The following is a 16,456-nucleotide window of genomic DNA, read 5'->3' as shown; positions in this document are numbered from 1 at the left end:
AAAAGAAAATTATTTTTGCTCCTTAGAAGAAAAAGAAATATGAAAGATAGACTTCAAGAACTCAAACAGCGAGCAAAAGAATTTGAGCTCTCTACAAACAGTCATAAGAAGTCTACTATAGAGATAGAAGAACATGAAGAGTTTTCACAACTAGCTATCATTTATGAAAGAGAACCTATAGCTCAGAGATATCTACATGGCATCCAAAGACTTCAGGAGAGTATTAATAATTTGGCAGATGATGTTCAAAAATTTGGTCAGCAGCAAAAGAGACTGGTAGCTTCCATGAGAAGATTCAGTCTTCTTAAGAAGGAATCTAGCCTTACAAAAGAAATGAAAACGCAAGCAGAGAATATTAACAGGGGCTTAAATGATTTGTTAAAAGAAATTAAAAAATCAGAAACTGAAAATGGTCCTTCATCAGCTATCACAAGAATTCTTAAATCTCAATATGCTGCCATGTTCCAACAATTCCAGGATACTATGTTTATATATAATGACACAATAGCAACAAAGCAGGAAAAATGCAAGACATTCATTATTCGTCAGCTTGAAGTTGCTGGAAAAGATGTGTCTGAAGAAGAAGTGAATGATATGCTTCAACAAGGGAAATGGGAAGTTTTTAACGAAAGTTTGCTTACAGAAATCAACATCACTAAAGTACAGCTCTCTGAAATTGAACAAAGACACAAAGAACTTATTAATTTGGAGAACCAGATAAAAGATTTAAGAGACCTTTTTATCCAGATATCATGTTTAGTAGAGGAGCAAGGAGAGAGCATAAACAATATTGAAAAGACAATAAATGATGCACAGGAGTACTGCAACAAAACAAAAGAGCAATTCAAACTAGCTGTTAAGTATAGAAAAAGAAACCCTTGCACGGTTTTGTGTTGCTGGTGCTGTCCTTGTTTCGGCTAATAACCTAAGAATCATTTAAAAATTTTTCTAGCTATTATACAAATTGAGATGTCCCAGATTTCAGTATCTTAGCTTGTTTTTTCATTATGCTGGGACATATAATAGTCCCAACATTTAAGTCTGATCAAGTATTATAACAACTCAGAAGATGCCCTGTTATTTAACAGAATGAATGTGACAACCCACGGCTCCCCCCAAAATTTTATATTGGAGGAATAATAACAGAAACAAGAACTTCTTAGGTCACAGGAGTCACCTTTACAATTAGAAAAAATATATACTTAAAATTTGAGTTTAGAGAAATTTCAAATTCTGACATCTCTTTCATTCAGTGTTACAATAGTTATACTCATTTAAACTGGACACCATAAGATACAGGTACATTTAAAATGAAATAATCTTAAATTATTAAATTTATTTCTACATTAACTCATTATTGCTTTATGTTCTCTTAAGTCAGGAATCACACTTATTATAATTTTTGCAATTCCCAAAGTAGCATGTATATAATGCGTGGCAGACTGTAGCCTCCCACTATGTGTTAAGTTAATGGCAATTCCTTTAGGCTTCCACAAATGTATCTGAGACTTAAGAATTGCATTAAATAAAGTAGTTTTAGCTGAGGCCTCAAAAAGTACAGTACTGAGTAGATACTTGTAAGTTCAGGATGCTCATTTCATACAAGAGTAATCATCCTGGGAAAATAAGCTCATGATATACTCAGACACACACAATACTTATTTGTATCATGAAGTGAATTTATTAATGACCGATTATACTTTGAATGAAATAATGACATAAAAAATTAAAAAGTGGCTTGAAAACATTTTCTAGATAGGACACTTCCAACCTTCCTAGTGGGTAGGGCCACTCAAGAAAGTTCTAGAATTGGATGCTTATATTGGACATTTTCTTCAAGCTATGCCTTGATAAATTACTCTTCTCTCTCGGAATTTCTATCTTCAAATAAATGACCCTGTTGTGCTAAGAGTATCCTTGATTTCTAATACAGTACTAAAGATATGAGAGACTCTGACATTTTCTAACTCTCCAACTAACTATTCCTTGAGAGACCACATTGAAACCAGTTATATGCCATGTGGCTGTTCAGCTGTGTCTGACTCTTCATGACCCTGGACCATATTGTCCTTGGGGTTGTAGTGGTTTACCATTTCCTTTTGAAGCACATTAAAGCAAAAAGAGATGAGGTTACTTGTGCATGGTCACACAGTTAGTAAATGTCTAAAGCCACATTTGAACCCAGGTCTTCCTGGCCGAGCCCTCTATCCACTAAGCCATCTAGTTGCCCCCTATGACATATACTTCCACCAAATTTTAAGACACTACAGTATTTCCTAATTTCTTTATCTTGGATAAAAGGATTATGTTAATTTCTGCTCTTAGACTAGCATATTCCTAGCTGGCCTTTTAGGGTTATGTTAATCTCAGTCCAAAATATTTGACTTGATTTCCTTTTTTACCATTTCTAAAGACCATTCCAATGCCTGACGTAACTTTTAGTAACTATTATATATAGACTATAAAAACTGTTTCTTCCAATATTTTCCAGTCTCCTTCAAATATGTTACATAGTTCAGGCAAATTTATCTATATTAAGTATCATTTGTTTTTGCTAAGAAAAAATTACATAAGTTATAATAATTTAAAAATGCCTAAGTTTTTTGCAAAAATTACAATTTAAGCTTGAGTGATCACCACCAAAAACTATACTGACTTTCTATTTCAGATTTTCTTCCTTCTCTGGTAATTTTATGCTAATTAAATTTAAGTATCCAATTAGCAGATAAAGCAGTCATTTTTATTTATCCATTTGATTATATTCACATCATTGTGTAGGGCAGTGACTATATAAATGACAAATCACAACTGGGCAATTTCTGTATTTGTTGCAGTCATATCTACTATTTATTAGGGAAAATAATTTAAATTAATGGAAAAAATCAATATGCTGGAGTTTAAATTTAAAGTATCTCCACTACCTCAATAACTGTGAATAACTGAACAACTTCTGTACATGTAAAAGCCCCTTTAGAAAGTGCCTTGGAGGAAGGTAGTAGTAAGACTACAAGCTACTGAATCCACACTAGATTGTCTTTACCCTTCTAGCAGCTAAACAAATGCCATATGCCATACTGTAAGGAAATCAAGTGTTTTCAATAAGATATCTATAAGAAACAAAGCAACCACTTTAAAATTATATATAATGCATTTTTACAAGGTAAATGTTTTGTTTTAAAGCTGAATGTTACAATACTTACTAATTACATACAATATTAAGCCTTCAACTTGAATTATCGATGTTAGTTGATAGGATTTATTAAAATGGTGAAATGCATCCATCACACTTCACATTTTCACATCTGGATTTTCAAAAATTTAAGGATCTAGTTTTTTTAGGTCCTAACTAACAAATGAAATTTATGTAGTGCTCTGCATGTGTATGTATTTTCTTTTTTGCGGGGCAATAAGGGTTAAATGTTGCCCAGGGTCACATAGCTAGTAAGTATCAAGTGTCTGAGGCTGCATTTGAACTCATGTCCTTCTGAATCCAGGGCCAGTGCCTTACCCACTGCACCACCCCACCTCATTGCCTCTTTACATATATTTTTTCACTTGAGCCTAGTGGTCAGTAAGAAAAATTACATGAAAGAACATGTTTTTGTTTTTTTGATGGGACAATGAAGGTTAAGTGACTTGCCCAGGGTCACACAGCTAGTAAATATCAAGTGTCTGAGGCCGGATTTGAACTCAGGTACTCCTGAATCCAGGACCAGTGCTGAGCCACCTATAAGAACATGTTAATATCCAAGCAAAAACTCAATTTAATTGAAATTAAGAGATTCCCCCAAGAGATTACTTTCTTATAGAGATTATAAAAATATAAGATATTATTTCAGTGCATATTCTTAATACACATAAATTAAAAGGTGAAAAAGAAAACCCATGATTCTTTTTATTACCAAAGAATTTCAGAAGAGACTTCAGAGGTCATCAAGTCCAACCTGGCCAAGAAACTTCTCTATAAAATCCCTTAAAGTGTTCATCTAGCTTCTACTTGAAGACTTCTAAGTAAAGGGAAACCTGTCAACTAATTAAATTTATTTAAATCGGTGAATTATTCCTACACTTGAGGTTTACAAAATAGACTGCAGCTTCCCTACCTCTTGACTTCACTAAAAACATACATAAAAACATACACAATATAAATACATAAAAACATATACAATAAACCTCTCCCTTGGCATCTTATGCAGATGACTTCCAGATCTCAACTTCCAACTTCTGTTTTCCCCCCAAGTTTCAGTCCTAGAAAATCATCTGCCTAATGATAATTTCAAAATGGATGTCCCAGAAACATCTTAAGCACATGTCTAAAATTGAACTCACTGTCTTTCCCTCCAAACTCTCCCTTCTTCCCTATGTCCCTACCTCTCTTGAAGGTACTCCCATCCTTTCAGTAGCTTAGATTCATAATCTTGACATTAATCATAAACTCCCCATTTTCCCTTCCCACACAATCAGTTGCTAAATCTTGTCATTTCTATCCTGACAACATTTCGCCTATCTCACTCCTCCTCTCTGACCACATAGCTATCACTTTTGTTCAGGCCCTGATGCCCAGATTATTTTAACAGCCTCCTAATTGGTATCCCTTCTTAAAGTTTCTCATCACAGTGCAATTTATCCTACATGTTACTGCTGAAATAATTTTCTGAAAACAGATATCTCATAATATGATTTCTCTACTCAACAAACTCCAGTAGCTTCCTATTGTCTCTAATAACAAATATAAACTCCTGTGGCTTTTAAAACCCTATGTGATATAGCTCCAACCTACCTTTCTAGCCTCTTTGGACGTATTACTACCTCTCCTTCTGGGATCCAGTCAAACTACCCTTCACTCTGTTCCAAACATATACATATCAAACATAACACATCATCTCCCATCTTTTGTAGTTTTGTACTAGCATGGCTGGAATGCACTTTCGTTACCTGAATCTCTCTGTATGAAGCCTTTCTTGAGTCCCCCAAATGTCAGTGCCTTCTCTCCCAAACTTCTTATATTTAACTACTTTTAAATATTTGCATTTATTAACTTTATGTATGTTTTTATATATACAAGCTTTATGAAAACAGTGTATAAAATTTGAGTGAATATGCTTTAAGCTAAGGGCTTGAGGGACTCTCCTAAGAATCAAGGACATGAGATGGAATTTGTGAACTTAGCAGCATTAACATTAGTTGCTCTTCTGACCTTTTCAGTTTACCTTCTGGTTTCTGTTATGTTCTGGATATATGAAGATGTCTGATTGATGATCTGCAGATAAGTGAAATTATAACTGAATTCCTAATGGAAAGGGCATCAGAACACTGGTGATAGGCAAATGCTGTCTTGATTTTTCAAAATTAGAAAATCGCAGATTTTTAGAAACTCTAGACTATTAGACTGAAGATTACTAGGTACCTGTGAAGAACTGAACTGCTATTAGTGACTGTATAAATTTGACTTTAGATGCCAATATGTCAACTTATACAAAAATTCCTATACTGACAGTCAGAGTAAGAAACCTCAAAAGGCATCTTCTAAAGGCCTTAAGATTCTAAGATTGCTAGCAATTAATCTCTTATGAACTCCAACAGAGTTGTAGCCTAGGGATGACTATTAGAGAGTAATATGAAAAGTCCTGAAAATCTGATAACTTAAAAAAAATAACCTTGATAACTACATTTCAATAAAATTAATTTCATTTGTAGTTCTATGTATTTAATGTTATTTATTTAAATTATTGTTCTAAAAAAGAGTCCCATAAGTTTCACTAGACTGTCAAAGGGATCAATGATATAGAAAGGGTTAAGAATCACTATTTTAATGGGGGCAGCTAGGTGGCACAGTGGATAAAGCACTTGCCTGGGATTGAGGAGAACCTGAGTTCAAATCCAGCCTCAGACACTTGACACTTAACTAGCTAGTTGTGTGACCCTGGGCAAGTCACTTAACCCTCACTGCCCCGCAAAAAAAAAAAAAAAGAGAGAGCGAATCACTATTTTAAGGGTATTTCTTTTATGTGTTATTTAATGGCATTAATGATACTGGTTAGAACTGTTAGGATCTTTGAGGATACTTGTTTAGTATGTTTCCAAAATTATTCATTATGTGAGCTGAGATATCATTAAAGGAATCCTTTACATAATTTATTTCCATACGTTTATCAGATATAGGGGGAGAGAAAGAGATTGCTTGTATGGGGTGTGTGTGTGTGTGTGTGTGTGTGTGTGTGTGTGTGTGTGTGTGTGTGTTTTGATCCAGATCTGTGGTTTCATTCTTTCAGCATTGGAAATTACAAAGAGATTTGATATTATCTGATGCTGTTAACCATGCGCTGTTATAGTTTTGGGTAGTTATTGACATTTGTTCCTTGTGCTATATCTGGGGGTTGTTACCAAAAATACAATGAAGATAGAATTTTCCAAGGAACAAAACCAGTCTTGAAAGGGCACTACTGGATTTGTGGCCAAAACTGCTTACACATGTCTCCCCAAGAATTGAACAGGTATATGCTATATTGAGTTAATTAGGCCCCAATTTCTGTTCCTGAAAGATACTTATGGGACAGTATTAGGTATTCAGTTGTATGAAGAGTTAGGAAGATAGAAAAGAAGTAGATATACAGGATTTACTGCCACAGGGAATGCTAATATATGGGGAGACGAATGGCCCTCACAGAGAATAATTCAGATTTATGGGCCAGCCACCTGGGTGCAGGATGCAGGAGCCCAACATACATTTTAAATAGATTGATCAGGCTTCAGGCAGTATTAGAAATAATAACTAATCAAACCGCCTTAGCACTGGAATTGTTAGCAGATCAAGTAACTCAAATGAGAGAAGGGATCTTGCAACACAAGTTGGTCCTGGACTACCTATTAGCAGAAGAAGAGGGAGTTTATGGAAAATCAAATCTGAGTACTTGCTGCCTACAAATTGATGATAATGGGAAAGCAGTTAAAGCTATAGCCACAGAAATTAGGAAGATGGCTCATGTACTGGTTCAGAAATGGAATTCTTGGTTTAAGGGTGGATGGTTTTCATGACTAAATGGAAGCAATTGGGGTTCTTTCTCCTATGTGCCCTGGCAGTTCTATTAGTCATACCCTGCCTGATTCTCTGCTTCATTAACTTAATTATTATGGTGGTGGAGGGATTTGCAGGTAGTAGCTCTACCAAAAGGAGCTGGAGAAGGGTATCGAATGATAGTCCCCTGAGGAGGGGTCTAGATCAAGAGGTGGAAGAAATGGTGGATAAGATTTATTTGGAATGGGAGAACAAAGAGTGAAAAGAGACACAAATGAATAAATAAAAAGAGAAGGGAGTGAGAGAATCAAATGTGCTCTCCCCATTGTTCAAGTCCCAGGGGCTTCTCCCCCAACCCCACCATTCTTTCCTTTTCCTGCTGAGTTAACAGTTAACCAGTAGAGGATGCTCCTCTCAGATAAGAGCAGACTACATTATTCAAGCACCAGGGGCTTTTCTCCCCCTTCCCCAAAATTCTCTTCCTTTTCCTGCTGACTTAGCAACAGTTTTCTAAAGTTAGATAACAAAAAGAATTGTGAAATCCCTATCCAGAGACTGTCCCACAGGTGGGGGTACATGTTTAGAAGCGCCTCAAAGAATGTACATCCAGAGTAGCCAAAGGACAAAAGCGGGGAGGGACTTTGTGTTAGATCTAGAATAAAAAGGCAAGTTTTCTGTGGCAAAGTGCACCCCTCTTCTAGAGTGCATGCACTTTCTTGCAAGATTGTAATAAAATGGCCTTCCTTCTTTGCACCAAACCAGGAATCGTGCCTCAGTTAACCTGTTTCTAATATACACAATCATTATTCATATTTCCCTTTACTTACATTCTAATTTCAAAGTTTTATCAATGAATGAGGATTTATTAAGCACCAATTGTTCTACTAGTTACTGGGGACAACATCAAAAATGAAACAATCTCTACCCGTAAGGAGCTTACTTCAGTTGGGGTAAATAAAATTAAAAGTAAATTACCAAGTAAATTTTCCTAGAGGAGGAACTGGGGGAACAAAGGGAGGGCATTTGGGAAAGGTCTCATATAGAAAGCAGACCTTGAACAACTTTGAAGGAAGCTAGGGATTCTCTGTGGTGGAGAGACAAAGGAAGGGCATTTCAGATTTAGGAAACAGTCTATTCAAAATCAATGAGAAGGGAGAGGGAGTGTTCTATGTAAGCAAGAAAATCAGTTTGGCTGAATCTAAGGCTGGAGAAATAGGTTGGAGGCAGGTTGTGAAGTACTTTTAATTGCCATTTGATTTTTATCTTAGAGCTAATAGGGAGCCAGTGAAGTTTTCACATCAGGGGAGTGATATGGTCAAATCTGTGCTTTGAGAAAATCACTTTAGCAGATAGGTGGAAGATGGATTGTAGAGAGGAAAGACTTAGAACAAGAAGACTAAAAAGGAGGCCACTGTGAAGTAATAAGTAAAGGATGACTTAGTGTTTATTTGCTCTAAAGAGATGATGCCATATCTAATAAAAAGATAATTGAAAATACAAAGGCTAAGTATTTAAGAAAAAAAATAATCCCTTGTAAAATGAAGAGCTAGAATTATATCATCTGGAAGATCAAAGGAAAGTTGGAGGAAAAGGGAAACATTTCTTCAAATCAAACACTACAGGTAACCTTAAAAACAAACTGAGGGGCAGCTAGATGGCGCAATGGATAGAGCACCGGCCCTGGAGTCAGGAGTACCTGAGTTCAAATCCGGCCTCAGACACTTAACACTTACTAGCTGTGTGACCCTGGGCAAGTCACTTAACCCCAATTACCTTACTAAAAAAAAAAAAAAAACTGAAAAGCAAATTCAGGATAGAGGAGTAAGCATATTTATTAAACAAATTCTTGTCTGGACATCCCAGGAAAGGATTAAAAATTATATCAGCAAAAGTAAATTTGGGGGCAGAGCCAAGATGGCAGAGGAAAGACATAAAACCCACAGGGCTCCTGATACAATCACCCCAAAAATAGCAATAAAAGAACCCTTTGGGGCAGAAAAACACACAGAAATACGGGCTGAGAGTTTTTTCCAGCTATAGATAGATTTAAGAGGGCCGTGCTGGGCCACAAATAAAGCCTAACCTGGCAATCGGGCTGACACACCAGACACCGGCCAGAGGAATTTGCCCCAGTGCCTCTGAATCAACTACAGCTGGAACCGAGAGCGCGGTTGGACTGAACGGCTGGCTGGGGGGTGGGGGGGCGGTGTTAGTGCAGGGGTACCAGTGGATTGGGGAGAAGGATTCGACTGTCCCACCCCAGCGGGGAACCAGGAAGAAATCCTGAGTGGCGGGAGACCCAGGTCGGGGAGAAGAGCAGGGAAGCAGTCTCATCAGAAACTGAGAACCACACCACAGACAGCTCTACTGGTTGGTTCCTTAGTAAGCAGGCCTGAGGTTATCTCCAGACCTGAGAACAGGCCAGACGAGATTAAAACCTGCCCCCCCTCAACCCAAAACACCTAGGACCCTCTGAAGCTGAGAACAGGAGTGGAGCCAAGAAGCACAGCCCCCCCCCCACACACACACACGGAGAGTTTAAAATCAAATGAAAGCGAGGCCAGGCAGGCTGAGAAGAAGGCCAATCATCCTTGGGGCCATGCTGCAGCTTGAACAGTGTGTCCTGGAAGCAGTGCCACACTTTAAGAAGGAGTTAAAAGCCAAGAAACAGTAAGCCAGCATGAGTAGGCAGAGAAAGCAGAAGACCATCGAAAACTTCTTTGGGGGTAAGGTAGACCAGAATACAACCTCAGAAGAAGAAGATAATAACAGGGTCAAAGCTCCAACATTCAAAGCTTCCAAGAAAAATATGAATTGGTCTCAGGCCATGGAAGCTCTCAAAAGGGACTTTGAAGAGAAAGTAGAAGAAATAGAAAGAAGATGTAGAGAAAAGGAGGAAAGAATGGAAAGGGAAATGAGAGTGATGCAGGAGAGTCATGAGAAAAAAGTCAACAGTTTGAAAAGCCAAATGGAAAAGGAGATTAAAAAACTGTCTGATGAAAATAACTGCCTAAGAATTATGATTGAACAAATGGAAGCTAGTGACTTTATGAGAAACCAAGACACAGTAAAGCAAATCCAATTGAATGAAAAAATAGAGGGCAGTGTGAAATATCTCCTTGGAAAAACAGCTGACCTAGAAAATAAATCCAGGAGAGATAATTTGAAAATCATTGGACTACCTGAAAACCATGACCAAAACAAAAGCTTAGACACCATCCTCCAAGAGATTGTGAGGGAAAATTGCCCTGATATTCTAGAAGCAGAAGCTAAAATAGAAATTGAAAGAATCCACCAATCACCTCCTGAAACATCCAGGAATATTATAGCCAAATTCCAGAACTCCCAGGTCAAGAAGAAAATACTGCAAGCAGCTAAAAAAAAAGGAATTCAAATACTGTGGAGCTCCAATAAGGATAAAGCAAGATCTAGCAGCTTCTACATTAAAGGACCGAAGGGCATGGAATATGATATTCCAGAGGGCAAAGGAACTGGGACTTCAGCCAAAAATCATGTACCCAGCAAAACTGTGTATAATTTTTCAGAGGCAAAAATGGGATTTCAATGAGAAAGAGGTCTTAACTGAATAGAAAATTTGACTTTCAAATACAAGACCCTGGAGAAGCATAAAAAGGTAAACAGGAAAAAGACTTCATGAGGCATATTAAAAGATCAAACCGTTTACATTCCTACATGGGAAGATAATACTTTGAAATCATAAGAACTATCTCAGTAAGAAATTCACAGAAGACAGGGCTGAACTGAATGTGAAGGGATGATATCTATAAAGCATTTAATGTTTTGTTCTTTGTAAGGCAGACAGGGTGGGGTGTCTTATGTCTGGAGCTGGATTTGGCCTTGGGGCCTCCTGGGTCCAGGGCTGGTGCTTTGTCCACTGTGCCACCTAACTAATCCATGATGACATCATTAAAATAGGGTTGAAGTGTAGGAGAAATAAACTGGGGGAGGGAGAATGGGGGAGATGGTTGTTCACATGAAAGAAACAAGAAAAAAGCTTATGGAGGAGAGTAGAAGAGGGGGAAGAAGTTGGGGAGTGAGCGAACCTTAATATCATCAGAACTGGCTCAAAGAAGGGCTAACATACATACTCAAGTAGGTATAGTAATATATTTTTGCCCTGGAGGCGGGGAGGGAGAAAAGGGGAGCGGGGAAGAAGGGAAGGAGGAAAGGGCAGATTGGGGGAGAGAGCAGTAAAAAGCAAAACACTTTCAAGGAAAATGAAGATGTTCTGCATTACTGTACCAGTATGACATATTGAATTGCTTGATCTCATAGGGAGGATTGAGGAAGGAGGGAGGAAGAAAAATTAGAACACAGAATTAGCTCAGGGACCCTGAACTCATTGAAGTGGGCTCATGGAGGGAATAGCTTTCATACCCAACTGGGAGGGGCAATCTATTTAACTCTGCAGGAAAGAAGGAGGGGAAGAGGATAAGGAAGAGTGAAAAAAAAAGGGAGTACAGAGCGAGGGAGAGGATAGTCAGAAGTAAAACACTTTTGAGGAGGAATAGGTAAAAAGAAGATAGAGTAAATGTCATGGGAAAGGAGGGGGACGGAGGGAAATAGTTATGATGATTGATTATAATGGCAAAACATATGGTACCTACTTTGCTGGGCTTTTATGAAGAAAATTCTCTATCAGGCTTAAGGTACTGTATACAGGTTATGATGAACAGGATACTATCAGAAAAACCTGGAAAGGCCTACATGAACTGAAGCAGAGTGAAATGTACTGTATACAAAATAACAGCAATAGTGGGGGATGATCTGCTGGGAAGCATGTGGTTATTTTCAGCAAGGCAATGATCCAATATAACCCTGAAAGACTTATGGAGATTGTAGCCCATCTGCAGAGAAAGAACTGATAGTATCTTGAAAACATATGGAAACACATTAAAAAAAATTTTTTTTAATTTCCTCTTTGACAATTCCTTAATCTGAAGTTTGGGGTTTTTTGACTGTTTTCTCTCACAACTAGCTAATATGGGAATTTTTCCATGACTACTCATGCATAACTTATTTTGAATTGCTTGAGTTCTTTTGGGTGGGGGATGCGAATGGAGGGGGGGGGGGAGAGAAGTTGGAACACAAAGTTTTTTTTAAAAATTGATGTTAAAATTTTGTTTTTACATATATTTTGGAAAATAAAATTCTATTTAAAAAAAAGGAGGCCACTGTGAGAGGTGATAAAGGCCAGAATTAAGGTGATTTTAGTGTAGAGAAGGGGCCGGGTGTGAAAAATGTTGTAAAGGTAGAATCATCAAGACCTGGAATTTGGCTAAATATGTGGAATAAGGGGGAGTGAAGAGATAAAGAGGACTCTTAAGTGGTAAACCTGGCTGACTGTAAGGGTGGTACTACTGATTTAAAAAGAAGTTGGATTCATATAAATTTGATTTAGTTCCCTATATATTTTAGAAATGAGGCCTTTATCAGAGGTACTGGCCATAAAAATTGTTTCCCAGCTTTCTGCCTCCCTTCTAATTTTGGATGCATTGCTTCTGTTTGTACAAAAGCTTTTTAATTTAATGTAATCAAAGTCATTCATTTTGCATTTCATAATATTCTCTATCTCTTGTTTGGTCATAAACTGCTCTGCTTTCCAAAGATCTGAAAGGTAGACTATTCCTTCTTCTCCTAATTTACCTATGGCATCCCCTCTTATATCTAAATCATGTACCCATTTTGACCTTATTTTAGTATAAGGTGTCAGATCACATCATTTTTCCATCAGCTACCCTGATAGGTTTGATTCTAGGAACATCATGCTAGAATAAGCTCATCACCTAAAACCTCATCACCAATGACTCAGGTTTTGATACTCAACACCCTCACTTGCCTCTCTCCTCTAACTGAAGGGATGGAAGGCAGTGTAATAAACTCCTCCCAAAGACTACCCCCCTTTAAGGAAGGCTCAGAACTTTCTGGCTAATTTCATTTTCCATCTGCTCTGCTAGGTTTCAATTCCAGGAACATCATGCCTCCCACCAACCCTCTTATTGTGCCCTCCCTACTTGTCGGCTTCCTTTTGTGTACTGTCTTTCCTCATTAGGTTATATGCTCCTGGAGGGCAGAGACTTTCACTTTTATTTATTTGTATCCCCAGAATTTACCATGGTACCTACCACACAGAATGGGAGTAAAAGAAAATAAGGCAAATGCCCAAGGTTGAGGACTAGTGGTGCTAGAATGGCAGCAGAACAACACAAAGGATTCAAGTGTGAAAGACAATGTACCAGTGAACCAGTCAACTAGAGGGTGCAGGCTGTGATTCATTTCAATTAGACTTAATGTATTAAAAAATTGTATAGATAGAGGGCAGCTAGGTGGCGCAGTGGATAAAGCACTGGCCCTGGATTCAGGAGGACCTGAGTTCAAATCCGGCCTCAGACACTTGACACTTACTAGTTGTGTGACCCTGAGCAAGTCACTTAAACCCCATTGCCCTGCAAATAAATAAATAAATAAATGAATGAATGAATGAATGAATGAATGAATGAATGAATGAATGAATAAATAAATAAATGAGTAAGTAAATAAATAAATAAATAAATGGAAAACAAAACAAAACCAAACCCAAAATTGTATAGATAGTTAAGTTTTATGGGTATACAGAGAAAATTACTCTTGTACCTTATTCCAAATGTAGTGATTGGGGGGGGGGTAACCTTTATTCACCATTACAAGTATCTTTGGTTAAAGACATAAGGTACAACTGGAATCAGTGAGAGATAATCTCTATTCTAATCTCTGCTCAAACCTCCTAAATGATCTTAAGCTAGTCACTCTTCCTAGGCCTCAACAGCTCTCTCCTACAAATAAGTTTAGGAATAAATCCACTAACTCAAAAATTTATATCCTATGTATTAAGTTGTACAAAAATTCACTACATAGAATTACACAAAAGCAACCCAATATCTCACCCCAAAAAGAAAAATGATAGGTGAATTAATGAACTGTAAGAATATTTTAGGCTGTACTCAAGGATTTACTTAAGAACTGAGAGTACTAAAAAAATGAAATGGCATATATATGTAATATATACATATATAAATAGAAAATAAACTCATTTATCTGCACATTAATTATTCATAACAAAATGTAATGCAAAGTGGGCTCAATATGACTGTGGGTTAATTTAATTAATTTTTGATAAAACATCAGTGATTATAAACTAATTTTAATGTTGTATTTAGTTGTATAACCTTATGACATTTGGAAGCCCCTTAATAGAAAACACAACTATCAGTCAAAGAATTATTTTTTGAATGAAAGAGAGATTGGCAGAATACGCATGAGTAAGACAGCAGATAGGTGAGCCTGGCGCTCTGACTGGAGCTCTTCTCCTGTGGACTCTGGCAGAGAGCGAAGCTAGAAATGCACTTTCCCTTTAATAGATAGATGAATGTAGGCCTTTCTCTCTGTCTTTAACAAAATCAAGTTCAAAATCAAGTCTGATTCAAATTGCCCTGGTCCCTCCCCTCCTCTCCACACCCCACCTTCTACCCCTCCCTTGGCCAAGCCCCTTGATTCCCCTGCCAGGGAAGTCCAGAGATCCAATGCACATGCACAGCTTTCTCTACCTGCATTTGCAGCTCCAGGCTCAGCCCTTCCCCAGCCTGACTTGGCTTCTGAGACAACCTTAGAAAACCCTTTAAATTCCAGATATGCTCATTTTGTTCATAATTTTGCTAATCTGCTTTTGTCTTTAATTAGTAACCTTCTAAAGCATTTGTATTATGAAAAGACCAAGAGATAATATAGACGGGTTAAAGAAGAAAAACTTAAGCTAAATAAAATTGGAAATCATCATCGTAGTTCAAAACTCTGCTTCTTTTTCCATGGAATGGTACATATTTTACAGAAATGTAGAAATAAGCAGCAAGGTATTGATATGAGTATTGTGGATTTTAGATATAGGAATCAAAAATGTTCTAAATTTACTCAGAGTAATAATATCAGTTCAGAGGTTACATAGGATTTCTATGCTATTACACCTACATTTTGAAATTAATGGTATGGGTCTATTTTCATAGAGATTTTCATGCTTTTGAGATTGTGTTTTATACTTAGTCTTTAAAACAAGGAGAATATTTGTAAAAGCTTTTTAGTCATGTGATCAAGTTTATATTTTGTAATATTCTTATTAATGTTAAGTTCATATTCATTTACATTTCCCTAGTTTGAATTTCATTGTCTTTTATTGTTCCATGTTTATTTTCTTCTATTCATTCATCTATCTAATTTTGAAACATTGCAAGATGGTTTTGATTTCATAATACAATGTTAATTCTGGGAGTACTGTGCTCCCATATTCTGAGTTGTTTGTTTTTGTTATTTTTTCTCAACTGATTATTTGATCAAACTCTTTAAAGCATTTCCCTGGCAAATTGGTTGCCATGGCAAGTGTAAATTGATTCTAGAAGTATTATTTTTGATAAGCATATTCCAAAAAAAAAAAGAAGGAAACATTTGTAAAAGTTTTCTTTTTCAAAAAAAAAATTTTTTCTTTAGGATTGTTTTGTGTTTTAACTTGTATTTAAATATGTTCTGATTTTTCACAATAGTAATTGTATACTTAGTTTAAAAAGGGTATTTGAAATTGTTGCATAATTGTATATTATATTCTGAGTCAAGGTACATTCACATTTTTTGCGATCATTTATTATCCTCAATTTTTAAATCCATATGCAATTTGGATTATGGGAACTTATCATTTAAGACATTAATTGTCTTTATTTTGAGTTATCAGATGCCGGTTGGCCAAGATGCCATCCAATCACAAGAGGAATACATGCAAAAGCAGACACTGAACTGTCACATGAGGGGAGACATGCATGAAGTCAAGGTATGGCCGAAGGAACAGCTTTTGACAAATGTTGAGGTTGGATTCTCTTGGTTTAATATTTTATTCTCTTTTTCCCCACAATATTGTACAGATGGCTGGAAGTTTTGATCCCACCCATCTCATTCTACACCTGGCTTCTATGGCCCCTCCTATATGCCTGATGCCATGGACATCTCAATCCCATGCATCTGATTAAGTCTGACTCAGTTTCCTCCAATATGTTCAGTGGCATGGACATATATTCCATCCAACTATTTTAAGCCTGGCATACTGCATGGCTTGAGCAATAGCTCAAGTGTGGGAATGCTAATATCCCATCATTTCTCTGTTTTTTTATGGTAACCCCCATAATTATCTCAGGTGTCATGATAAATACAGTGTTGGATTTGGCCTTGACACCTGTTACCAATTATATCAGATTTTTTAATTTCTCATAATGGCATGAGGATAATTAGCCAGATGATGCAAAAAGTGATGAAACAAAGATAAAAATTATTTTTAGAAATTAATATCGCAGCAATTGTCTTCTCAATTTACCCTCCATAAGGGGGGGACTATAGTAATATTAAGAC

General features: G+C 36.9%; 2 protein-coding genes across 2 annotated transcripts in view; one reads left to right on the top strand and one right to left on the bottom strand.

The window, feature by feature from the left end:
• The window catches only part of ARL13B (ADP ribosylation factor like GTPase 13B), a 68,316-nt gene that overhangs the window by 40,290 nt on the left and 11,570 nt on the right, over positions 1–16,456 (bottom strand). The window lies entirely within an intron of this gene.
• STX19 (syntaxin 19) lies at positions 40–921 on the top strand. The gene has a single exon (XM_043991078.1). The coding sequence runs from the start codon at positions 40–42 to the stop codon at positions 919–921; it is 882 nt and encodes a 293-aa protein (XP_043847013.1).

The sequence above is a fragment of the Dromiciops gliroides genome, chromosome 3, assembly GCF_019393635.1.
Source record: "Dromiciops gliroides isolate mDroGli1 chromosome 3, mDroGli1.pri, whole genome shotgun sequence".
Classification (NCBI taxonomy): domain Eukaryota; kingdom Metazoa; phylum Chordata; class Mammalia; order Microbiotheria; family Microbiotheriidae; genus Dromiciops; species Dromiciops gliroides.
Note: the sequence above shows the minus strand (reverse complement) of the source record. Positions and strands in the feature narration are given on the sequence as shown.

What these genes read in the sequence shown, in the direction of transcription:
- STX19 (XM_043991078.1), top strand. Translation starts at nt 40, where the DNA reads ATGAAAGATAGACTTCAAGAACTCAAACAGCGAGCAAAAGAATTTGAG.